Source organism: Tamandua tetradactyla, chromosome 3, assembly GCF_023851605.1.
Source record: "Tamandua tetradactyla isolate mTamTet1 chromosome 3, mTamTet1.pri, whole genome shotgun sequence".
In the NCBI taxonomy this organism is placed as follows: Eukaryota; Metazoa; Chordata; class Mammalia; order Pilosa; family Myrmecophagidae; genus Tamandua; species Tamandua tetradactyla.
Window position 1 is genome coordinate 79,963,373 of NC_135329.1, and position 26,295 is coordinate 79,989,667.

The 26,295-nt window shown below is 40.4% G+C and overlaps 1 protein-coding gene and 1 pseudogene across 3 annotated transcripts in view; both read left to right on the forward strand.

Annotated features, from left to right (window-relative positions):
- The first annotated feature begins 1,683 nt into the window (after nt 1-1,683).
- The window catches only part of FARP2 (FERM, ARH/RhoGEF and pleckstrin domain protein 2), a 175,038-nt gene continuing 150,426 nt past the window's right edge, over nt 1,684-26,295 (forward strand). For all 3 annotated transcript variants that reach the window (XM_077153349.1, XM_077153350.1, XM_077153351.1), the window contains exons 1-2: nt 1,684-1,789; nt 14,394-14,619. In XM_077153349.1, the coding sequence (XP_077009464.1) occupies nt 14,422-14,619 (198 nt within the window). In that variant the 5' untranslated portion in view covers nt 1,684-1,789; nt 14,394-14,421. The remainder of the gene's footprint in view (nt 1,790-14,393; nt 14,620-26,295) is intronic.
- LOC143675671 (cullin-1 pseudogene) lies at nt 3,902-7,878 on the forward strand (annotated as a pseudogene).

Sequence of the window (26,295 nt, forward strand, 5' to 3'; positions counted from 1 at the left end):
TGAGTAGTTCTTACTATTGGTTCTTTAAGAGGGGAAGGTGTCAGGTCTCCTAGGGAAGAGTAAAAGCCTTGTCAGTTCCTGTATATAAATTCAGGAAGAAATAATTGGTGGATAGAACAGGCACCATACAACTTTACTGGCCATTCCAGCCCAAAAACAGAGCTAGAAATGGAAAAGGAATTGCTCAAAGGTGATCTGATCATCCATTGGGAAAATCCATGGTCATCTGATTGAAGTTAGTCAACATCAGTAAGAGTTCAGTGGTCTTACTATAATCTGTATGATCAAACATACAGATTATAGTAAGAAGTATTGGGAATGCAAACATGTACTACTAAATACCTGGAAATGAGTGGTTGAAATACAACAAACTATTTCTAATAGGAAAGGAGAGCTCTACGATTTTGGTAAAGGAAACTCAAAAAATAGACCTGGACTTGCAGCTGTGGAGGCCCTTTACCTGCTTCTCTGCTGGCCCCTGGCTGCCCACCAACTGGCCGCCTTTAACTACCGAGGCCCTTTCCCTTCACGGGCCGCCGGCTTGGACCCCTCTACAATGGACCCATGCTGTCTTCCCCAACGACTCATCCGTGCGATGAGCTCTCCTTTCCCGTCCCGCATCTTCCCTCGGGGCTGTCCAATCGGGTCACCGCCCGCCCTGTGATCAGCCTCTGGCCAGGGCGCTCAGCTCGTGTCTCCCCACTTGCGCGACGCCCCTCCTGTCTCCCCCGGGGTCTCCGTCCAGCTCCCATTCACAGGGTGTGCCGCGAGTTCTGACGCGGTGGGGCGGGAGGAAGGGGCGGGTCCTGTGGACGTTGGAGACCGCCCTTGGGAAGGGGCCTTTGGAAGGCCGTGGGGTGGGGAGGCGCGGGTTGGGGCCGAGAGGCTTGCTGGCCGCCCTGTCTCCCAGCGGCCCGGTCCCTCGACCTCCAGGCGGGCCGCGAAATGGGTGGGGTGGGGAGGCCCTGAAGTCTGGGGCACTGTACGGGGGCGCGGGCTGCACTGGAGATTTCTAAGGGCGCGGAGAAGTTCCCTGAGCCCACCAAAGGGCAGGGAGCGTGGTCCTGAGGGAGGCGGGCCTGGGTCCACGTGGCTCTCGCGATCCCATAACCGGGTGGGGGTCGCGACAACAGACGGGGACACACAGACGCCGCAAGGGGCCGAGGCGGGCCGCACGCCGTCTACGTTCTGCGCCGGCTCATCAGGGTCCCGAGGCCGCAGGGTAGCCCAGGAGGGGCGCAGGGGCGAGGAAACGAGGACGGTGGCCGAGACTCACCTGGGTGACTCCCAACTCGGCGAGCCGAGACCCTGCCCGAGGCGCACCCGGCCCCCGCCCCAGACCCGCCTAGCCAGCCGAGGACACACGCCAGCTCGCTCCCAACAAGCCTCTGAGATCAAGTCCCACTCGGGCTCTGGTTCCCTAGCACAAGCCACGCCCAGGGTTGCGAACCGCCAAGGCCACGCCTCTCCGTCCAGCGGCGCGCGGGGCGCCGCGAGCCGAGACTCTGAGTCTATTTGCATTTGTCCTCAGGGATCCCCCTTTCCCCGCCCCTTCTCCATCCATCCACCAATGAGATGTCGGCACCGTTCTCCCAGACAGCGGGCTGTGAGGCCCCGCCCAACGCCGGCACTGGCCAATCGGCGGTGGGTCCGCGGGGGCGACGCGCCGCGGCGCGGGGGTGTCGGGCGGGCAGTCGGGAGCGGAAGGCGCCGGCGCAAGATCCTAGGGTGCTGGTGACTTCGCGGCCCGGCCGGTGAGGACGCAGCGGGCAGCAGACGGCGGGTTCGGGTGAGTTCTCGCCGGGTGCGCGGGCTGTGGAGAGCGGCGCTGAGGCCGCGGCGGCCGGTCCTGTTCGTCCACTGAAGTCCCCTCGAAGGCTTGCGCCGCGCGGTACGGCCTTTCCGGGGGGTCGGTCGCGAGTCGAGTAGTCCCCAGACTTTTCTGCTTCGGGAGCTCTGACGGGTCGGGGAGCCTCCGGTGAAGGCCGGCGCGACCCGTGGGTTCCGGCGGAGGACGCTGGGGTCCCGGCCTAAGGGGAGGCCCGCGGGGCGGGTGACTGCTCCCCTGCGTGACTTTATTGCACCTTTAAATTATATCCTAAAGATTGGATCGAACATTAGGTGTAGAGTTGGTGTCTTTGATCTACTAAAGTTCTAGAACTTCTGCTAAAGCAGTAGGGGGTCCTTTTAGGGAACACCACGAAAATTGGGGACCAGAATATGGCCCAGTACATTGCACAACTTTGATTAGTATCTTTCCATTTACGCTGGTGGCAGCAGCTTTCGGTGAACATTCATGTGCTAGTCATGGCTGTGAAAAATAGACGCGTTAAAACAAGGGATCATTGAAGGAAGCTCCGTGTAAAGGACGGATTGAAAGACCCAGGGTTAAATCTATAAAGGGTGGTTTTTCTGTCTAGGTTTTTTTTTGTTTCCAGGAAATATTTTTGACTGGGCCACTGTGGATAGGTTTGATAACCATGGGAAGGGCTTGGGTAGACAAGGTTTTCCGGGGTAGACCCCATTTCAACAGATGACACAGACTTTCTCTGGGCCAGATAAATGGGGGAGAAACTTTCCAGGTAGAAAGGCGTGGGGCAGCCTATATTTGCTGGGCAAATGAAATACTGCTTTTCTGTATCCGCTGCTGTTTGAAATGTGTTTTTGAGATTGTGTGTCTCACACCAGAAGCATTAAGCGTTTGTGAAGCAGTTTCTGGCTGTTATTCTGTTCTACTTTCAGAGCTGAGGAGAGGTAGCCAAGTCACACAGCCCCATTTCATGGTTTGGAATCGAGGCTCAAAAGTGAAATGATGGGTTTGGGATTGCACTTCAGGGTATTTACAAAGTCAGTCATCTGACCAGATCTCTCGCCCTTTTTGATTACCTAGAAGCCGTTTGGATTAAAGGCTGCTGCAGCTTCCTCAGCTGCAGAAATTTGCTCTCACTTATATAAGAGCATCATTTTCTTTATCAACATCTAGGTCCCTTCTGTGTTAATTCCTTTCTAAAGATGAAATTGATATATATTATTTAATCTGCACCTCAGTTTCCTTACCTGCAAAGTGGGGTTAAGAATTTACCTAACTCATAGGGTCGTTGCAAAGAGGAAGAGTCAGTCATCAGGATGCATTGTACACAATAAGGATTTACTAAATATTGGTCATTATTACCATCACATGGAAAAGTAATCTGAGTAGCTGGAAGAACTAGCCAACCCTGAGTAGTTACAAAAGCAAGAAAGAGAATCATGCAGTAATTAGGCAGTTACTCTGCTTGGAGGGAAGTCTGTGGGAATGGTTTGCCAAAGCAAAGATTCTTGTGTGGGTGAGTCCATGCTGGTTCATTTTAACCCACGCCGTTCAAGGAGCTTCCCTCCCTCCCTTTCAGACACCCTGCTCTGGTCACATCAGACAGTAACAGGTGTTTCTACTGCTGCTTACCATGCTAGATTTGTTCGTGTTTTACCTTCACCCACTTTCTTACAGCTTGCCAGCTTCACCTTTTAGTCAGTGTGTCGTGAGCTTCCTGCACACGGCATGGTGTGAGGTGTACAAATAAAATACATGTGGCAACTTAATGCCAGTGTCATGCCCAGGTGAGCCCAGTCGTGTTCTCTGGCCAATGCCCAGCCAGGCAATGTCTGTCTGCAGCATAGGCACAGGGTTTCTCCAGTCTGGGATTTACTAGGGCAGGTACAGCCTTGAGTTGAAAAGTTGCGGGCCCCACAAAACTTAGTGGGATAAACCCAGTGTTTGGTGAGTGTCTGGGAGGAGGCACTTGGGTGGTAGGTTCTACTAATTGGAGTGCAATTGGCAATGTCCCAGTTTTGGAAACAAATAATCCAGTAAGCATCTCCCAGTGGATGCATGCAGGTGCTCTGGGCATCTCCCAGTGGACACATGCAGGTGAGTATGCTCCGGGCATCTCTCAGCAGCTGGAGATGTGTTGGAGGAGGAGGAGGAAATGCAATGAGGTGATTTCAGAATTGTTTAAATAATTAGAGTTTATGTCATCTTTTTCCTCTTTCCTGATTAAATTCACATTTGCTTCAGTAAGAATTAATTTTCTGACTTTGGAAAATGAGTGATGGGGGAGCATGTTCTGACATCTACACAATTAATTAATCCCAAAGAGTGTTTAAAAATGCTAATTTTTATTTTAATTGAACTGTTTTAGAAAGAAGAGCAAATGCTTAAAGGAAAGACAGAGTAGTTCTTGTAAGGTAAACAGTGGAATACTTCCCTATCAGTATACTGGGGAGCCCCCATTAGTGAAGACTTTTGAAGCCCAGAGTCCCTAAGCAGGAATCTGCGGAGATACCATCTGACTTCAGAAGTAAATCTGCTCATCACTGTAGGCATTTGAAAAATGCACAAAATTAGAAATAAAATTAAAACCAACCCTCTCTCAAAGATAACCCTAGTAAGCATTTTTTTCCTTTAATTTTCTCTATTTCCACATGTTAAAAAAAATGAAACATGCTGTACAAATGGTTTTTCATAGCAGATCACCTGTGGGTCCGTTTAGACTTGCTCTCTCATAGTGCTGCCTAAGATGGCAGCTGTTAATCTGTAGCCAATATATTGATTTAAATGCAGGGGCATGTAGCACTCAGCATGGAAGATTGGGTTCCCCTCTGTTCTTAAATTAGATTAAATGGTGTTGGTGTCTGTGCCAGTTTGAAACTATTATGTACCACAGAAAAGCCCTGTTTTAATCTTGATCCAGTCTTGTGGGAGCAGCCATTTCTTTTAATCCTGATTCAATATTGTAAGGTGAAACTTTAGATTGAATTATCTCCATGGAGATATGGCACGCCCACTTGTGTGTTAGATTGCTTCCATGGAGATGTGACACACGCAGTTGTGGGTGTGGCCTTTTGATTAGATGGAGATGAGACACCACCCATTCAAGATGAACCTTGATTGGTTTACTAGAGTCCTTTAAAAGGGGAAACATTTTGGAGAAGCTTCAGATGCAGACTCTTGGAGAACAGTTGCTTCAGACCTGACAGGGACACAGTGTTTAGGGATGCATGGGGTACTGACAGAGAGAGCAGATGCCTAGACATGGGTGTTGCCCAGCACATGTCACCGTGTGCCGTCCTATAAGATGCTAAGCAAGCCAGAATTTAGAGTTGTGTCCTGGAAGAGTTAAATGAAGGCCCAGGTTCTTAGAGAGGAAACCACTGGCATCAGAAGCTGGAAGCAGTGGAACCAGAAACAAGGACCAGCAGATGCCAGCAACATGCCTTCCCAGCTGAAAGAGGTGTGCTAGATGGCATCAGCCTTTCTTGGTTGTAGGTAACTTCTTGTTGGTGCCTTAATTTGGACGTTTTCATGAACTTAAAGCTGTAAATTTGTAACTATTAAATTACCTTTTTAAAAGCCATTCCATTTCTGGTATATTGCATTCTGGCAGCATTTGTAAACTAGTATGGTGTCCATATTTACACACTTGAAATGTATCACTCCTGAGCGGTTCCAGTGTAAATCTGAGACTAGCTGATGGGAGTTTTGGTCTCAGTTTTAAAATGGAAGGTCCAAATGGCAGTGTGGAGAAGCCAAATTAAATGACCCCAAAATATATGTACAGACAGTGTTGGATGTTCACAAAAAATACAACACCCTGGTTATGCCAGCAATCAACAGCAATGCTGGCTTTGTGGCTGCACTTAACAGAGTTTGTGTCACTTCGTAAACAACAATGCAGTTATCAAAATGGCTCAGTCATCCAGTGAATCCCCTGACTTGCTGGCTCAATACTATGATCCCTTGTTGAAGAAAAGTTCCAAGAACCCAGAAGAGAGAGAACTAAAATACATAATCAAGTGATGGTTGCCATTAAGTACATAGAAGATAAAGATGTATTTCAAAAGTTCAATGCAAAAATGGTGGTCAAAAGACTCATATACCAGAACAGTACAAGTGATGATGCTGAAGGAAGCATGATCTCTACAATAAAGTAAGCCTGTGGTTTTGAGTATACCTCTAAACTGCAGTGGATATTTCAGGACATCAGTGTAACCAAAGATTTGAATGCATAGTTCAAAGAGCACTTAACAAATTCAGAACCCCTGGACCTGGATTTCAGTATTCAAATTCTGAGTTCCAGATCATGGCCCTTTCAGCAGTCTGCACATTTGCCTTGCCATCAGAGTTGAAATGTAGTTATCAGCAATTTACAGCATTTTATGCTAGCCATCACAGTGGTAGAATATTGATGTGGTTTTATCAACTGTCTGAAGGAGAACTGGTGATCAATTGCTTCAAAAACAGACATCTACATTCCAGATGGCAATCTTGCTTCACTACAGCACAGAAGATGTCTATACTGCACAGCAAAAGATAATATCCAAATTAAAATGGATTTTTTTGGCACAAGTCCTGCAGATATTACTGAAGTCAAAGTTACTGGTTTTGAAAGACAAAAGTGGAAGGCCAGATACCTTAATAAAATTATTTATAAGAAATTAAGGGTTAACATCAGTGTGCCAATGAAAACTGAGCAAAAACAGGAACAAGAAACCACACGCAGAAATATTGAGGAAGACCACAACTACTGATTGAGGTGGCTACTGTGAGAATTATAATAATGAGGAAGGTTCTAAAACACCAGCAGTTACTTGGAGAAGTGCTAACTCAGCTCTCCTCAGGATATAAACCGTGAGATCCAGTAATTAAGAAGTGCTATAAGACCCTGATGAAGGTATGTTTCCAAAAGTTTTTTTTATTTCTTCTAAGCCATACTGAATTCTAGGTACAAGATGATACAGTCAATCCAAATCCTCATTTTGTAAGCATCCAATAAATTCTGAAATTTTGTGTGAAAAATTTCCATGTGTTTTTGAGGGAGTGCTTGCTCACATTTCGTTGCTAATTCATCTTCTGTGCTTTCATGGAGATAAACCTAAACTCTTCACAGTTCCTCTAGCAAACAACTTCTACCTTTTTCATATATTCACTAACTGAGTGCTGCTGCAAGAATTTATTAAACTGTCTTGTATAAAATCTTTCTGTCATCCAAAAGTTGAGATTTAAAGGATTCTTTTTTTTTTTACTGTGAAATATAACATATATACAAAAAAGCAATAAAATTTCCAAGTACATTTTAACAAGTAGTCATTGAACAGATTTGAAGTTTGGTGGGGTTAGCAGTTTCTTCTAGCTGCTCCAAGACAGAGACCAACAGAAATATCAATGTAATGATTCAGCAGTCATATTCATTTGTTAAATCCGATCTTCTTTGTTACACTCCTCCTGTTCTTTAAATAACATATATACATAAAAGCAATAAATTTCAAAGTGCATCACAATTGGCTGTAGAACAGATTTCAGAGTATGGTATGGATTACAATTATGCAACTTTAGGTGTTTTGTTTCTAGCTGCTCTAAGGTACTGGAGGCTAAAAGAAATAGCAACATAATGATTCAGCACTCATACTCATTTGTTAAATCCAACTACTCTGCATAACTCCACCATCACCTTTGATCTTTCTTCCACTCTTTAGGGGTATATGGGCTATGCCCATTCTAACTTTTTCATATTGGAAGGAGCAGTCAGTAGTACAGGGTAGGGGGATGGAACTAGTTGATGTTCTGGAAAGGCTGGCCCCTCTGCATTTCAGGACTTATCTGGTCCAGGGAACTATCTGGAGGTTCTAGATTTTGGAAAGTTACCCTAGTGCATGGAATCTTTGTAGAATCTTGTATAATGCCCTAAGTACTCTTTGTGATTGGCAGGAATGGTTTTGGTTGGGGTTTGGCAAGTTATCATAGGTAGCAATGTCTAAAGCATGCCTAAGAGTGACCTCCAGTGTAGCCTCTCAACTCCATTTGAACTCTCAGCCACTAATACCTTATTTGTTACACTTCAGTTTCCCTTTTTTTTTTTTTTTGCTTTTGGAAAAAAAGTATGATTTTATTATAAAATAATGCAAAAATAGAAATAGTGCAAAAATGTAAACTCATTCAGAGGAATAAAATAAAACCTCATAGTAGCAACTACCACTTAAATATTTTGATGTGCTTTCTTCAGTGTTTTTTTTTAGGCATATATTTATATGTAGCAAGTTCAAATTTTATTTCATAGTAGGGTATAAGATGCCTCTTTTTTTTTTTTTAAACTTTTTATTATATAATATAACATATATACAAAGCAAAGAAAGAAAAAGCAATAGTTTTCAAAGCGCTGTTCAACAAGTAGTTGCAGGACAGATCCCAGAGTTTGTCATGGGCTACGATACCATCCTCTCAGATTTTTCCCTCTATCTGCTCCAGAATATAGGAGGCTATATTCTGGAATAATTATTTTTTATCATCACAATCGACTTTTTTTGTGTATATGAAAAGTAACATATATACAAAAAAGTAATAAATTTCAAAGCACAGCACAACAAACAAATTAGAGTATGGTATGAGTTACAATTCCGCAATTTTAGGTTTCTACTTCTAGCTGCTCTAAGATACTGGAGACTAAAAGAAATACCAGTTTAGTAATTCAGCAGTCATATTTGTATTAAACCCTACCTTCTCTTTATAACTCCACCATCTCTTTGATCTTTCTGTCCCACTCTTCAGGGGTATTTGGGTTATGGCCATTCTAACTTTTTCATGTCGAAAGGGGCAGTCAGTATTTTGGGGTAGGGAGAGGAAAATAGCTGATGTTCCTGAGGGCCTGGGCCCTCAACGTTTCAGGACTTATCTGGTCCAGGGACCCATATAAGATGCCTCTTTACTTTACTTCTCTAAGTTCTCTTCAATCAACAGCAAGCTTGCTCCTGTGGGCTGGTGAGAAATTGTATCTCAGTCATTATGGGGGTTACCTGTTCTCTCTTGCAGTGGAATGATACAAGAACCTCATAATCACATGGTTATTATCTCTTTTTCCCTTAAGCTTTTAATTTTGAAATAATTTCAGTCTTACAAGATAGTTGCAAAAATAATACAAAACCTATATAGAGATATCTACCCAGATACCTTGATCTACAAGCTTTTGACATTTGCCACGTTTGCTGTATTACTCTGTCTGTCCATTTATTTATCTATCTTCTAAACATTTGAGAGTAAGTTGTATATATCATGCTCCATGGACACTGAATACTTCCATGTATATTTCCTAAGAACAAGAATATTAACTTATATATATATATATAAAATCACTTAAGTACAGTTATCAAATTCAAGAAATTTAACATGGATTTAAAGCTTATAGTCTGTATTCCAGTTTTTTCACATGTCCCAATGTCCTTTTGAGATTCAGTCCAGGGATTATGTATTGCATTTAATGTCAATGTCTTTTAGTCTTTTTTTTAAGTTGTGGAAACATATATACAACATAAACTTTCCCATCTGAACCATTCCTAATTATACCATTCAGTGGGATTAATCACAGTCACAGTGTTGCTCTACCTTTACCACCATCATTTTCCCTTTTTTGTCAGGATGGCATTGTTGATCCCATGTGGCCAGGGAGACTCATCCCTGGATGTCATGTCCCATGTAGAGGGAAGGGCAATGGTTTCACTTGCAGAGTTGGACTTAGAGAGAGGCCACATCTGAGCAACAAAAGAGGTCTGCCAGAGGTGACTCTTACGCATACCTATAGGTAGGCCAAGCTTCTCTGCTACCTACATAAGCTTCATAAGAGTAAACCTTATCAAGGGCTTGACCTATTTGGGTGTCCCTAAAGTTTGACACAATATCAAGGGATTCCCTGATTGTAAAGTTTATTGTTCCATATTTTTTCTCTCATCCCTCAAGGGACTTTACCAATACTTTTTGATATCTGTTTAATATACTCTTGGTTTTATCCAGGCATTACATTCAGCTGTACAGGATTAAAGGACCTCTTTCTTATTCTGGACTCCCTGTGTTCTATCCAGACAGGTTGAGTTAGAGTATGTGCTACAGAAAATTTAGGTTCTCGACAAAGTAAACCTTTCTTCCTTTGATCTCAAAGAGTAGATGAAGTTCTAAAATAAAGGCAATATCTTCCTTACCCCTGTATTCTGAATTACCTTAATCGTCAGCCAGTCAGCTTCATTCTTATGTCTAAATGCCAGGTTATACATATATAAAACAGCCACTCAGGATTCAGAAATAACAATTACTACTCCAGAATAAATGTAACAGCTATAAAAGCTTATAATCTAGGCCCCAGTTTTCTTACAAGTATTTTCTAAATGAGATCATACAACATCTGCTCTTATGTTTCTGGCTTGTTTTGCCTCACCAAATGTCCCACAGGTTCATCACGTCATTGCCTGCCTCACAGCTTTGTTCCTTTTTGTAGCAGCACCATGCTCAATCATATATTTACACCATCATTCGCCAATCTACTTCTCAAAGTCAGTGTATCTTTCAGCCACCTCTATTTACTGGGCCTCGTGTATAATGTCCAAAGTCAATAGTCCATCAACACTCTCAATTTTAGATAATATCATTGTTCCCAACAGAAAGATAGCCAGTAACACACCTTCACCAAATGAAAAATGCAGGCCTCCCCCTAATTTTTGTCCTTCCCCCCATTATGTACCCCTTGGTATTGCTGTGGTACACTTAATGTTTTCCTGTTAAACATAGCCCATAGCATGCAATAATATTCTCCCTCCGTACCTCAAAATTATACACTCTTTGTACAAGGTTCATACCTTTGCAGTAAGTTCAAGAACTTACTTATATTTATAGTGTTAATTGATGGGACACATCAGTCTGTACAATCGCTTTCAATCATGTTCAGCTTCAATATGGTAACATTATTTATAGACCCACTAGTGAACCACCTGTACTTCTATCTATTCCTTTGCAGTTAAGTTCAACCTCATTAGCAAACTGTTGACCCATCTCAACCTTCTAGGTCCCTTATATTCTGTATTATAAACCTCTGATTTTACCTTTACCATGATCATGAAAGTAGTATCATACAGTATCTATCCTTTTGTGTCTGGCTTATTTCACTCAGCATTATGTCCTCAAGGCTCAGCCATATTGGCATATGCTTCAAGATATCATTTCATCTTACTGCTGCATAATATTCCATTGTATGTAAATGCAGCATTTTGTTTATCCACTCTTCTGTTGACGGGCACTTGGATTATTTCCATTTTTTAACGATTGTGACTAGTGCTGCTGTAAACATTGGTGTGAAAATGTCTGTGTCACTGCTTTCAGGTCTTCTGGGTATATACTGAGTAGTGGTATTGCTGGTTCATAGGGCAATTCAATATTTAGTTTTCTAAGCAACCACCAGACTGTCTTCCATAGCAGCTATGCCATTATACATTCCCAGCAGCAGTGTGTAAGTATCCCAATATCTCCACATCCTTTCCAACATTTGTAGTTTCCTGTTTGTTTAATAGCAGCCATTGTTATAGGTGTGAGGTGGTATCTCGTAGTTTTCATCTGCTTTTTCCTTATAGCTAATGAGAATCAGTATCTCCTCATTTGCTTTTTAGCCATCTATATTTGCTTTTCAGAAAAATGTCTATTCATCTCTTTAGTTCACTTTATAATTAGTTTGCTGTTCTTTTGTTGTTGAGTTGTATTTCTTTATTTATACAGGATGTCAAACCTTTTCTGATGTGTAATTTCCATATTTTCTCCCATTGAGTTGGCTACTGCTTCAACTTTTTGACAAAGTTTTTTGAGATACAAAAGGATTTGATTTTGAAGCATTCCAATTTATCCATTTTTTCTTTTGTTGCTTGTGTTTTGGGTGTAAAGTTTAAGAAGTTACCTCCTATAACTAGGTCTTGATGTTTCCCTACATTTTCTTTTAGGAGATTTAAGGTACTACTAGTTCTTTTGTTTAGGTGTTTGATCCAATTTGAGTTTATTTTTGTGTAGAGTATAAGGTAAGGGTCCTCTTTCATTCATCTGGCTATTGATATGCAGTTCTCCCATGCCGATTTATTGGAAAGACTGTTTTTTTTCCCAGTTCAGTGGATTTGGGGGCCTTGTTGAAGATCAGTTTAGCATAGATTTGGTGGTCTATTTCTGCACTCTCAATTCGATTCCATTGATCGGTATTCTATCTTTGTCCCAGTACCATGCTGTTTAGACCACTGTGGCTTTATAATAAGATTTTAAATTGGGAAGTGTTAATCCTCCCACTTCATTCTTCTTTTTTAGGATGCTTTTAGCTATTGGGGTCTCTTTTCCTTCCAAATGAATTTGGTAACAGCTTTTCCAAGTCTTCACAGTAAGTTGTTGGAATTTTTATTGGTACTGCATTTAATCTGTAGATCTGTTTGCATAGAATAGACATCTTAAGTACATTTAACCTCGTCTTTCCACCTATTTAAATCTAATTTGATTTCTTTTAACAATGTTATGTAGTTCTCTGTGTACAAGTCCTTTATGTCCCTAGTTAAGTTCATTCCTAGGTACTTGATTCTTTTAGTTGCTATTTTGAATGGAATTTTTTCCTTAATTGACTCCTCAGCTAGGTCATTGCTTGTGTATAGAAGCATTACTCATTTTTGTACATTAATTTTTATAACCTGCCACCTTGCTTAATTTGTTTATTAGCTCAAGTAACTTTGTTGTAGGGACAATTGATATTTGATAAAGCAGTCAAGCCAACCCACCTGGGACAGAGCATCCTGGTCAATAAATGGTGTTCAGAGAACTGGATATCCATGTGCAAAAGAATGAAAGAGGATCTATATCTCACATCCTATACAAAAATTAATTCAAAAATGAGTCAAAGACCTAAACATTAGAGCTAAGACCATAAAACTGTTAGAAGAAAATACAGGGAAATATCTTATAAATCTTGTAATAGGAGGCAGTTTCCTAGACCTTACACCCAAAGCAGGAACATTGAAAAAAAAGAAATAGATAAATGGAATCTCCTCAAAATTGTACACTTTTGTGCATCAAAGAACTTTGTCAGGAAAGTAAAAAGGCAGCCTACATAATGGGAAACAATATTTAGAGATGATACATCAGATAAAGTTTTAGTATTCAGAATATAAAGATTCTTCAGTTCAACATCAAAAAGTCAAACAATCCAATTTAAAAATGGTCCAAAGACATGAACAGACACTTTTCAGAAGGGGAAATACACATGGCTAAAAGGCACATGAAAAGATGCTCAACGTCACTGGCTATTAGGGAAATGCAAATCAAAACCACAATGAGATATCATCTGGCACCCACTTAAATCTGCTGTTGGTGGGAATGTAAAATGGTACCACTACTATGGAAGGCAGTTTCGCGGTTCCTCATAAAGGTAAGTACAGAATTGCTGTGTGATCTAGCAATCCCATTACTGAGTATATATTCAGAGAAACTGGATTTTCACACTGATGTTTATAGCAGCATTATTTACTATTGCCAAGTAATGGAAAGAGCCCAAAAGCCATCAACGGATGAGTGGCTAAACAAGCTGTGGTGTTTACTTATGATGGAATATTACACAGCTGTAAGACAGAACAAAATCATGAAGCATGTAAATGTGAAAGAGTCTTGATGAAATTATGCTGAGTGAAATTAGCCAGAAACAGAAGGACAAATATTGTTTGGTCTCACTAATATGAACTAATAGTAATGAGTGAACTTTGAGAGTTGACGTTAATAATGCAGGTTATCAGGAGTGAAGTTCTGATACATGTGAAACCTGAATGAACCTTGAAGATGTCATGTTGAGTGAAATAAGCCAGACACAAAAGGATAAACATTGTATGATGTCACTGATATAAAATAGTTAATAATTAGAATAAGCAAATTCAGAGTCAAGCTAGAATACAGGTTATCAAGGACTGAGATGGGGTTAAGGAATAGAGCTTAATGCTTAATTGGTACAGAGTTTCTGTGTGAGAAGATGGAAAAGTTTTGGTAATGAATGGTTTTGGTAATTAATGCGTAGCACTACATTGTGAATATAATTAACAGCGCTGAATTATTTATATTTGAATGTGGGTAAAAGGGGAAATTTGCAGTTGTATTTATGTAACTAAAGTAAAAAAAAATTTAAACCACAGAACTATTCGTAACAGATAGTGAACCCTAATGTAAACTATGGACTATAGTTAATAATATAATGTTGCATCAATTGTATAAAGATATCACTCTAAGAAAAAGCGACAACAACAGAAATACAGGAACCATTCTGTGGGTGAGGAGTTAATGTATGCCTGGCTCTAAGAGGACTGGGAATTGGTTGGTGGTCCGGGGGCGGGGAGGGGCATCATTCTGTGCTCCATGGATGCCTGTACAAGTGGGAAAGAACGTTTTTTTAAACTTTATTTTGGTATAATCTAAGATTCACACGAAGTTGCAAGAAGTACAGAGCTCCCATGTATCCTCTAATTATTATTCATGTTGTTTTGGTATCTAAATAGCAGATAATAATTACTTGGTGTGGTTTTTTTTGTTGTTGTTCTAGTGCTTTCCTGGCTCTTAACTGGTTGAAAATGGGAGAGATGGAAGGAACATACAGAGTCCTGCACACACCCGGGATACGCTCAGGGGCCCAGAGTCCTGGACAGGCCCTGGAGCTAGGACAGCACCTTCCCGCAGTGCCAGCTCAGAGGGTAGCCGGAGTACAGGAGAAGCGCCTTCCCATCAGGGTACAGCTTCTGGATGGCACCGTGGAGCTCTTCGATATTGAGGTAAGAAGACAAGGTGTATCTTAAACTGCATGTCCAAGGTAATAGAAGTTTTTAGAGAATGCAAATCTTCATATGTGTTGCAGTTCTGTTTTTTTTTTTGAATATCCTTGGAGTGCATTCATTTTAGAACTAATCAGTGTGAGACAATAGGCATGTCCAAGAACTTCAACCATAAATTCTGGAAGCAGATTTCCTTGCATTTTCTAAAGACCAAGTGTTATGTGTACCATATTCCATTTTGCCAGTGAGACTTTGTAGATTTATCAAGTTCACCGAGTGTGGTTTTCCTGGCACTGTAAAATCCTGGAAATGGTGATATCCAAGTTTCTTCTTTTCATGTAGAAGGTGGTATGTCTCCTGTCTTTTTTTTTTTTTTCCCTTCATTCGTCTGTAACTTCTGTCTTGCCATGCTGTTTTTCTTTAAGAGGCTGGTGAAGAGTAGTGCTGAGAAAGCCCAGCCTGGAGCCAGGTTGCTGACGCTCAGCTCTTTTTGGCTTAGCCTCGACTTTCTGGGTGACTGAGATGTCACTTGGCCTCTTTGCAGCTACTGTCTGGCCAGCACAGAGTGTGGCGGTGGGTTTAGCCCCTCCCTCTGTGCCACCAAGGATTAAGCAAATACTCTTGAGAAGAGCCTGACACGCAGGAGACATTGTACAGCATTAGTGTATAATTCGTTTTTCAAGGGCAACAGCAATTAAATTTTCATTTTGAAAATTCCCTAGTAATAGATTGTACTCATAATGCCAGCAAAAAAAAAAAGTTGACATTTAAGCAACATTGTTTGCTTTTTTTAACCCAGATGATACATTGGAAAACATTTTCTTCTGCTCTTCTAAAAAGCATTAGAACAAATGTTCTTTTTAAAAATTACTTATTTTTAAATGTATAAGTATTTTTAATGTATAAGTGCATAAATGCATTCTCTTTTTCTACCATTTTCACATTGATTTAAAGTAGCATTTAAGAAGTTTTTCCTCCTCTTAACCTAATGTCATGTAAGTAAGGTAAGTAAGGACAAGAGGATGACTTTAGCTTTGGCAGCAGGTTTATTTGTGCTTAGAGTTTTCTGTCAAGATGGAAGGGTACATGGGTAGTTCAGCGGTAGAAGGCTCACCTGCCACTGAGTTCAATTCCCAGCCCATACCCATACAAACAAACAAACAAACAAAAAGTAAAGATGGTACTCAGAAAGTAGAAAGATAGCTGTGGGCAACACCGTGAAGAGACTGTTCTGGTTTGCTAAAGCTGCCAGAATGCAGTATACCAGAAATGAATTGGCTTTTATAAAGAGAATTCATTAGGTTACACATTTACAATTCTAAGGCCAAGAAAATGTCCAAATTAAGGCACCAACCAAAGGATACCTTCACTCAAGAAAGGCTGAGTTTCTCTATCACATGGGAATGCACATGGCGATATCAGCTATCCTTCTCTCCTGGCTTCTGGGTGTAGACTGATCTCTCTGCTCTCTGTGTTGGCTCTGAGTTCTCTCTTATAAAAGGCTTCAGGTTACAGATTAAGACCCATCTTGAATGACAGAGTCACATCTCCATGGAAACACCCTAATCAGGAGGTCCCACCAAACAATAGGTCTGCTCCACAAGATTGGATTAGAAGAACATAGCTTTCCTGGGGTACATAGTAACTTCAAACAAACACGGAGATCTAGAGGACACTTCCCTGCACAGTGCCAAACACCCTTGTGAGAGGAAGGAGGGAGGGGCCAGGGCTGGAGGGAGCTCCTGGAGGCCATGGGGTGGTACTGGCCCAGGACACTACTGTCTTCTGCATGTGTGTGCATCTGCATAGGTATATGTGTGCTATGTACATGTCTGTGTATGCACATGCACATGTGTGTTCATGATAATTGCTAGCAGGAGCCTAGGTTCTTAGTGTTAGAACTCGGGCCAACTTGGATGCTCTTTTTAAAGATCTTATTTGAGGTAGAAATCAGATATCATTTCATCAGGGCAGGTGGCACCTGAGACAGGCAGGACCTGTCTGTCCGATGTCTCCATCATCTCCTGGGTTGCAAAAGGCAGACACAGCATTAGCAGAGAAAGTTGTCTGGAACAAAGCAGCCTTTGAACCATGAGATGGTTATCTCTGTCAGCATTTCCACTGACAACTCTTTGATGAATCACGGGTAGGAAATAGGTTAAAGGTGTGGAATATAGTTGAGCTCCCACATCTCCTCCAGTCGGGTTTGAAAGAATTTCCACCATGGAGCATCCTACAATAATGCATATGCTGAGGTCTGGGTTAAAAAGAATTATACTATTCAGAGTTTGCTTTTAGGGTATTTCTTCTTGTCTCACTTAAGGGTCTTTATCGACTAAAACTAGAATCAAAAACAAAAAACACAGGTTTATTGTTTGAATCATAAATGTGAAATAATCCCTCTCTGGGAAATTAATTCACCTTTACTGAGTTCTGGGTGATTTTTGTTTATCTTTTAATTTTTATTCTAATAATATGTATACAACCTAAAATTTCCCCCTTTTAACCACATTCACACATATAATTCAGCGCTGTTAATTACACTCAGTGTTTTGCTACCATGTCCACCATCCATTTCTGAAACTTTACAGTCCACTGAAATAGAAATACTGTACAAATTAAGCATTAGCTTTCTTTTCCCTACCCCCAACCCAACCCTACTAGCCTATATTCTAGATTTTAATTCTGTGAGTTTGCTTATTCATATAAGTGAGATCATACAATATTTTTTCTTTGTTATTTCATGCAACATGAAGTCTTCTGGGTTCATCCATGTTGTCATGTGAACCAGAACTTCGTTTCTTTTTAATGCTGAATAATTTGATTGTGTATATTTACTGCATTTTCTATATCATTCATCCGTTGATGGACACTTGGGTTGCTTCTGTCTTTTAGCAATTATGAATAATGCCACTTTGAACATCATGTGCAAATATCTCTTTGAATCCCTCCTTTCAATTTTTGGATATATACTGAGTATAGGGATTGCTGAATCATATGGTAATTCTATACTTAGCTTTCTGAAGAATTAAGAAACTGTCTTTCCCTGTGACTACACCATTTTACATTCCCACCAACAATGAATGAATGTTCCTATTTCTCTGTGTCGTAGCACTTCTTATTTTCACTTTTTTTTTTAAATTTTTTTTATTAATCAAAAAAAAGAAAAGAAATTAACACAACATTTAGAAATCATTCCATTCTACAAATGCACTCATTAATTCTTAGTATCATCACATAGATGTATGATCATCATTTCTTAGTACATTTGCATCGATTTAGGAAAAGAACTAGCAAAACAGCAGAAAAAGATATAGAATGTTAATATAGAGAAGAGAATTTAAATAATAATACTAATAAAATATATATATATAAAAAGGAAAAAGAAAAAAACAAAAACAAAAGATACAAACACACAAACAAACAAACAAAAAACCATATTTCAGGTGCAGCTTCATTCAGTGTTCCAACCTAGTTACATTACACTTAGGTATTATTGTGCTGTCCATTTTTGAGTTTTTGTATCTAGTCCTGTTGCACAGTCTGTATCCCTTCAGCTCCAATTACCCATTATCTTACCCTGTTTCTAACTCCTGCTGGTCTCTGTTACCAATGATATATTCCAAGCTGATTCTCGAATGTCGGTTCACATCAGTGGGACTTTACAGTATTTGTCCTTTAGTTTTGGGCTAGACTCACTCAGCATAATGTTCTCTAGGTCCATCCATGTTATTACATGCTTCGTAAGTTTAGTCTGTCTTAAAGCTGCATAATATTCCATCGTAGGTATACGCCACAGTTTGTTTAGCCACTCGTCTGTTGATGAACATTTTGGCTGTTTCCATCTCTTTGCAATTGTAGATAATGCTGCTATAAACACTGGTGTGCAAATGTCCGTCTGTGTCTTTGCCCTTAAGTCTTTTGAGTAGATACCTAGCAGTGGTATTGCTGGGTCCTAATCCATTCTGCCGTTCTATGTCTTTTGATTGGGAAATTCAGTCCATTAACTTTTAGTATTATTACTGTTTGGATAATATTTTCCTCTACCATTTTGGCTTTTGTATTATATATATCATATCTGATTTTCCTTCTTTCTGCACTTTACTCCATACCTCTCTCTTCTGTCTTTTCGTATCTGACTCTAGTGCTCCCTTTAGTATTTCTTGCAGAGCTGGTCTCTTGGTCACAAATTCTCTCAGTGACTTTTTGTCTGAGAATGTTTTAATTTCTCCTTCATTTTTGAAGGACAATTTTGCTGGATATAGGAGTCTTGGTTGGCAGTTTTTCTCTTTTAGTAATTTAAATATATCATCCCACTGTCTTCTAGCTTCCATGGTTTCTGCTGAGAAATCTACACATAGTCTTATTGGGTTTCCCTTGTATGTGACAGATTGTTTTTCTCTTGCTGCTTTCAAGATCCTCTCTTTCTCTTTGACCTCTGACATTCTAACTAGTAAGTGTCTTAGAGAACGCCTATTTGGGTCTATTCTCTTTGGGGTGCGCTGCACTTCTTGGATCTGCAAATTTAGGTCTTTCATAAGAGTTGGTAAATTTTCAGTGATAATTTCTTCCATTAGTTTTTCTCCTCCTTTTCCCTTCTCTTCTCCTTCTGGGACACCCACAACACGTATATTTGTGCGCTTCATATTGTCATTCAGTTCCCTGATCCCCTGCTCAAGTGTTTCCATTCTTTTCCCTATAGTTTCTGTTTCTTTTTGGAATTCAGATGTTCCATCCTCCAGTTCACTAATTGTAGCTTCTGTCTCTTTAGATCTACCATTGTAGGTATCCATTGTTTTTTCCATTTTTTCTTCTTTGTCCTTCACTCCCCATAAGTTCTGTGATTTGTTTTTTCAGATTTTCTATTTCTTCTTTTTGTTCAGCCCATGTCTTCTTCATGTCCTCCCTCAATTTATTGATTTGGTTTTTGAAGAGTTTTTCCATTTCTGTTCGTATATTCAGCATTAGTTGTCTCAGCTCCTGTATCTCATTTGAACTATTGGTTTGTTCCTTTGACTGGGCCATATCTTCAATTTTCCGAGCATCATCCATTATTTTCTGCTGGTGTCTGGGCATTTGATCAGATTTCCCTGGGTGTGGGACCCGGCTGGTTGCAAGGTTTTTCTGTGAAATCTCTGGGCTCTGTTTTTCTTTTCCTGCCCAGTAGGTGGCGCTCGTCTGTCTGCACGGCAGTCGGCCCGGGAAACCGCGCGTGGAGGCGGGGGTCGCTGGCCGCCGCAGCTTGGGAGAGTGCTGGTCCTAATTGCCCAGCTGGCCCGAAACGCCAAGCGTGGCGGGAGGGCCCCGCTATCCAACGTTCCCAGTCAGACCAGGGAGCCACGTGCATGGAGGGGACCCCAGTCGCCAGCCGCCCCGGCCGGGAAAACGTGCGCCCCTCGGGTATCTCACCGCAGCGGATTCTCCCTGCCCGTTCAGCCGTTCCAGAATGGGGTACGCTGTCTTTTTGGTCTCTGTCGTGACTCCGGGAGCTGTTTCGTATTGTTTCTGTTTCTTTAGTTGCTTTTCTGGAGGAGGAACTAAGACCCACGCGTCTTACTAAGCCGCCATCTTCTCCGGAAGTCTCTTCACTTTTTTTAATAGTAGCCATTCTAATGGGTGTGAAATGGTATATCATGGTTTTGATTTCCATTTCTCTAGTAGCTAATGATGGTGAGCATATTTTTCAGGTACTTTTTAACCCTTTATTTATCCTCTTTGAAAAAATGTCTATTCAGGTCTTTCACTCATTTTTAAAATTGGGTTGTTATTGTGCTGTTGTTGAATTGTAGGATTTCTTTATATATTCTGGATATTAACCCTTACTGGAAATGTGGTATCCAAATATTTTCTACCATTGAGGATGTTATCTTTTCGCTTTCATGATAAAGTTCTTTGATGCATAAACATTTTTAATTTTGATGAGGTCACATTTATCTATTTTGTTGCTGTTGTTCCTGGTACTGTAAAGTCTAAGAAACCGTTGCCTAACACAAGATCCTGAAGATGCTTTCCCGACATTTTCTTCCAGGAGTTTTATATAGTGCTGATTCTTTGATCCATTTTGAGTTAATTTTTGTACATGGTGTGACGTAGTAGTCCCCTTTCATTCTTTGACTTATATCCAGTTTTCTCTGCACCGTTTGTTGAAGATACTGTTCTTTCCCAGTTGAGTGTGCTTGGCAGCCTTGTCAAAAATCAGTTGGCCGGGACGGTCCATGGTGGCTCAAAAGGTAGAGTTCTTGCCTGCCGTGCTGGGAACCTGGGTTTAATTCCCAGTGCCTGCCCATGCAAAAAAAAATCAACTGGCCATAGAGTTGAGGGTCTACTTCTGAACTCTCAATTCAAATCCATTAATATATATATCTACCCTTGTACCAGTACCATGCTGTTTTGAACACTGTAGCTTTTGTAATAAACTTTAAAGTCAAGAAGTGTGTCTTCCAGCTTTGTTCCTCTTTTTTTTTGTATTTCATTTTTTATTTTATTTTTTTACCTTTTTTATTGTATAGTATAACATATATACAAAGCAAAGAAATAAAAAAGCAATAGTTTTCAAAGCACTCATCAACAAGTGGTTACAGGACAGATCCAAGAGTTTCTCATGGGCTGCCGTACGTTCCTCTCATATTTTTCCTTCTAGCTGCTCCAGAATACAGGAGGCTAGAAGGCGTAAATTTTTTTATCGTTACAACCTACTTTTTTCCTTCTTTTTTTTGTGAAAAATAACATATACACAAAAAAAGCAAAGCACCACAATTAGTTGTAGAACATATTTCAGAATTTGACATGGGTTACAATTTCACAATTGTAGGTTTTTACTTCTATCTGCTCTAAAATACTGGAGACTAAAAGAGATATCAATTTAATGATTCAGCATTCGTATTCATTTATTAAGTTCTGTCTTTTATGTATTATTCCATAATTACTTTTGATCTTTCCATCCCTCTCCTTAGAGGTGTCTGGGCTATGGCAATTCTAAATTTTTCATATTCAAAGAGTCTATCAGTAACTTGGGGTAGGGAAATGGAACTATCTGATGTTCTGGAGAGGCTGGGCTAAGTTTCAGGACTTATCAGGACCAGGGAACAATCTGGAGGTTGTAGGTTTCTGGAAAGTTACTCTAGTGCATGGAAAACTGGTAGAACCTTATACATTGCTCTGGGTATTGTTTAGGATTGGCTAGAATGGTCCTTGTTGGGAGTTGGCAGGTTATGATAGGTAGCAAGGTCTACCTGAAGCTTGGCGTTAAGACCAATTCTGAGAGTAGCCTCTTGAATCTATTTGAACTATCTCTGCCACTAATACTTTATTAATTATACTTCATTTCCCCCTTTTGGTTAGGATAGAATTGTTAATCCCACAGTGCCAGGTCTGGACCCATCCCTGGGAGTCATCTCCATGTCACCAGGGAGACTTATCTAAGTTGTCTAGTTTGTTGGTGTATAATTGTTCATACTATCCTCTTATGATGTCTTTTATTTCTTCAGGGACTGTGGTAATGCACCCCTTCTCATTTCTGATTTTGTTTATTTGCATCCACTCTCTTTTTTCCTTTGTCAGCCTTGCTAGTGGCCCATCAATTTTATTGATTTTCTCAAAGAACCAACTTTTGGTTTTATTGATTCTTTCTGTTGTTCTTTTTTTCTCCCATTTGATCTTTGCATTAATCTTTATTATTTCTCTTGTTCTATTTGCTTTGTCTCTTATGATGTCTTTACATTTGAAGTCCATTTTGTCTGGTATTAGTATAGCTACTCCTGCTTTCTTTTGGTTACAGCTTGCATGGAAAATCTTTTTCCATCCTTTCATTTTCAATCTATTTGTATCCTTGTGTCTAAAACTAGTCTTTTGCAAGCAGCATAAAGCTGGATTATGTTTCTTAATCCGTTCTGCCAATCTGTATCTTTTAATTGGTAAATTTAGTGTGTTACCATTCAAAGTTATTACTGAAAAGGTGTTTCTTGATTCCACCATCTTACCTTTTTTGTTTTATTTGTCAGATCTACATATTCTAATAGCCATTGAAGTTGCACATCTTTTCATGTGTCTTTTAGCCATGTGTATTTTCTTTTCTGAGAAGTATCTGTTCATGTCTTTGGACGATTTTGTAATTGGGTTCTTTATCTTTTTGTTGTTGAATTGAAGAATCTCTTTATATATTCTGGATATTAAACCCTTATCTGATATGTGGTTTCCAAATTTTGTCTCCCATTGCATAGGCTGCCTTTTTTACTTTACTGACAAATTTCCTTGATGCACAAAAGTGTTTAATTTTGAGGAGATTCCATTTATCTATTTCTTTTTTCAGTGCTTGTGCTTTGGGTATAAAATCTAGGAAACCACCTCCTATTACAAGATTTTTATTTCCCTACATTTTCTTCTAACAGTTTAGATTATAGGTTTTTTCCTCCTTTGTTTTGTTAATGTGGTGATTGCATTAACTGATTTTCATATGTGGAATCACCTTTGCAAACATGGGATAAAGCCCACTTGATAATCATTTGTAAATCTTTTAACTTACTGTTGGATTTGATTTGCAGGTATTTTATTGAGGATTTTTGCATCTGACTCTCCACAATGTTTCCTATTTTAAAGAATCCCAGTAAACTAATCAAGACCCACCTGGAATGGGTGGAGCCACATCTCTGTGGAGATAATCTAATCCAAAGTTTCTGGCCCACAATATTGAATTAGGATTAAAAGAAATGGCTACCTCCACAAGATTGAATCAGGATTAAAACACGACTTTTCTGGGGTATGTAATACTTTCAAACCAGCACACCCAAGTTCAGCTGTTCAGATTTTCTCAGGTTTTCTTCATCTGTTTTTTGCCCGGTTTTTCGATCTGGTAATGCTGCTGGAATGCAATATACCAGGAATGATTGGCTATTATAAAGGGGATTTATTAGGTTACAAATTTACAGTTCTAAGGCTTTGGAAATGTCAAAATTATGGCATCAACAAGAGGATACCTGCACTTTAAAAAGGCTGATTGCATCCAGGAGTTCTCTGTTCACATGGGAAAGCACTTGACAGTGCCTGCTGGTCCCTTCTCTCTTGGGTTGGTTTCCAAAATGGCTCTTTCAGCCTCTGTGAGTTCTTCTGGCTTTTCCTGAGGCATTCTCTTTCTCTAAGCGTCCGTGGGTCCTCTCTTAGTTTCTCTGGGACAAACTCTGAATTTCATCTCTTAGTTTAGCATCACCCAGGGTGTTTTCTTTCTCCAAGCAACTGTGTTTTCTCCACTTGATTTTGTTTCCCTGCTGTCTGTGTCAGCTCTGAGCTCTTTATGTGTTCTGCCTCTTATTCTCTTGCCATGAGGCTTCAGTAAAAGGATTAAGACTCACCTTGAATTGGGTGTGTCACATCTCCGTGGAAATAACTTAATCAAAAGGTCCCATCCAACAATGGGTCTGCCCTCACAAGATTGGATTAGAAGAATATGGCTTTTCTGGGGTACATAAGAGATTCAAACCAGCATACCCTGTATATGCAGTATAGTTTTTAAGATTGCACTTTTTGTGCAGTTGTTTTACCTCAGGAGAAAGCTTCCTTTCTTCTGTTCCTTCTTGGAAATCTTGATTATTTTGGGTTTTTTTTTTTTTTTTTTTTGCGGAATCTTCACAAAATCAGCTGCTGTAATGTGTTTAATTCTTGAGGTTTATTTTGTTTGTTTTTTTTTTTTTACATGGGCAGGCACTGGGAATCGAACCCGGGTCCTCTGGCATCGCAGGCAAGCATTCCTGCCTGCTGAGCCACCGTGGCCTGCCCTCTTGTAATGTATTTAAATTATCTCACTCAGTGTCCTATCTTCCTTACACTTTTCAGTTCTGGGACTTATCCTGTCTTTTAGTCTCCCCACCTCCATTTTTTCCTGTGAGGCTTTTCTGCCTCTGGTTTCTTCTGGATGCCCTGCCCCTGGGACCAGTCACTCCAGAAAGGTCCATTCTACATTTAGGTGGCCCAGCCAGCAGAGACTAGATTGAGTGTGTGCATCTCCTGCCAACAGTTCTGATGTGGTCTCTCTTTCGTGGTTGCTACTGTTTCCCTGGGGCCCTCCTCAGCAGCTTGTGCTCCGTCCTGGGTCTCTGTGGACTTGGGTCCATGTGCCTGTGTATCCCTTGCTTTGGTGAAAATGAAGAGCAGATTGGCCTAAAGAAACCTTCTGTCTCTTCCCAGAGTGGGTGATCATTATTTGCTCTTTGTCTTTAAGTAAAACAGCCTTTGTCATTCTCCTGTTTTCTTCTGAAAGGTAAACTCTACAAGTTTCAATTTTATTTACATCTCCTATCTCCCAGACTGAACAAATGAACCTTTAAGTTTTATAACAAGGCAGAACTCCCCAGTAATGGTGAATGTTTACAGTGTAGACTGCTGACAGTGAAGCTTGGTTGAGCAGACTGAGCTGAGCATAAGGGAGTGTTTTGTTCTGATCTTTATTTCTAGATTTTAATAATATATGCTTAGTCAGTTCTGGGTACTCGTAAGTCAAGGTGGTTTGAAGCTAGATCTTTTAAACAATAAAGGGTCTGCTCTTTCCCATTCAGTAATATTTCATAGTGTTGCACTTAAAAAATTTGTCATACTCTCAACAGGGTACTGTTGAGATGAAATTTCGAAAGATAGTTTTAATGGCTAAGGAACGAAGGACTTTTAGATGAACATGAGAGTTGTGGCATTAAAATTTATCTTGAATAGAATGCTCACCTTCCATGTGGGAGACCTGGGTTCGATTCCCAGACCATGCACCTCCCCCATCTCCCCAAAATCTTGTCGGGAATGAATGGTGAGTAATCATAGAGTGAGTCCTGTTACCAGGCCCAGGTACAGGCTCAAGCAGCCTGGAGCGTTTCTCCTTTGGAATTGGGGCCATGGGAGGAGTCTGGGAAGCGAGGCTGGCAAAGAGCAGAAGCATACCCCTACAATTGTTGAAAATGTTTTAATGTTTCATTGGGAGTTGTCACTTAAGTTTTTAAAACTTGGAACTTTTATTGACAATATATTTTAAAATCAGTATTTATGTCATTGTTAAGAAGTAGCTACCAGTGTCTGTGATTCCCTCATTCATATGAATCACTTGCTGATGCAGGCTTATTTAGGTTTGAAGGACAATGGCCAAACATACACTTTAGCATTCTTTCTAGAATATTAGATTAACTAGGTTAAACCACTTCTCTGAAGGGGACACTTATTGCAGCAGTGTCATTGTGGAGAGGTCTGAAAAGATACTGGAGGTGGAGAGGGGCATAGATAGATGTGGATAGAGATTTTCATCTATGTCTTTTGTAAGTGACTCACATTTATTAATGGAACTTTTAGCTACCCTGATGTCAATCAATGGTTAATTTTTTGATCTAGTGAAGTCCTGCTTTATATACAATAGATTAAATAAGTGAAATCGTAGTTTTGAAAGTAGAAGTCTGGCCTCAGATCAAGGAAGTCTTGTTTTTGAGCCATGAAAGTAGCAGGCTGGAAGTTGGCAGATCAAGAACTCATAAAGTAAAAGTGCTTTCAGCTCCAAGCCATGCAGATGTGGCATTGAGGACTAGCCCTAGGCCTAAAGGAGGCTGAGGTCTGGCTGGGCATTGAGAACCTTTCCCAGAGGCCAATTTGTAGATGTTTCGAGGGCACAATATTTAGAACAATTATACTTTTATTAATTCATAATTTTCATTGTCA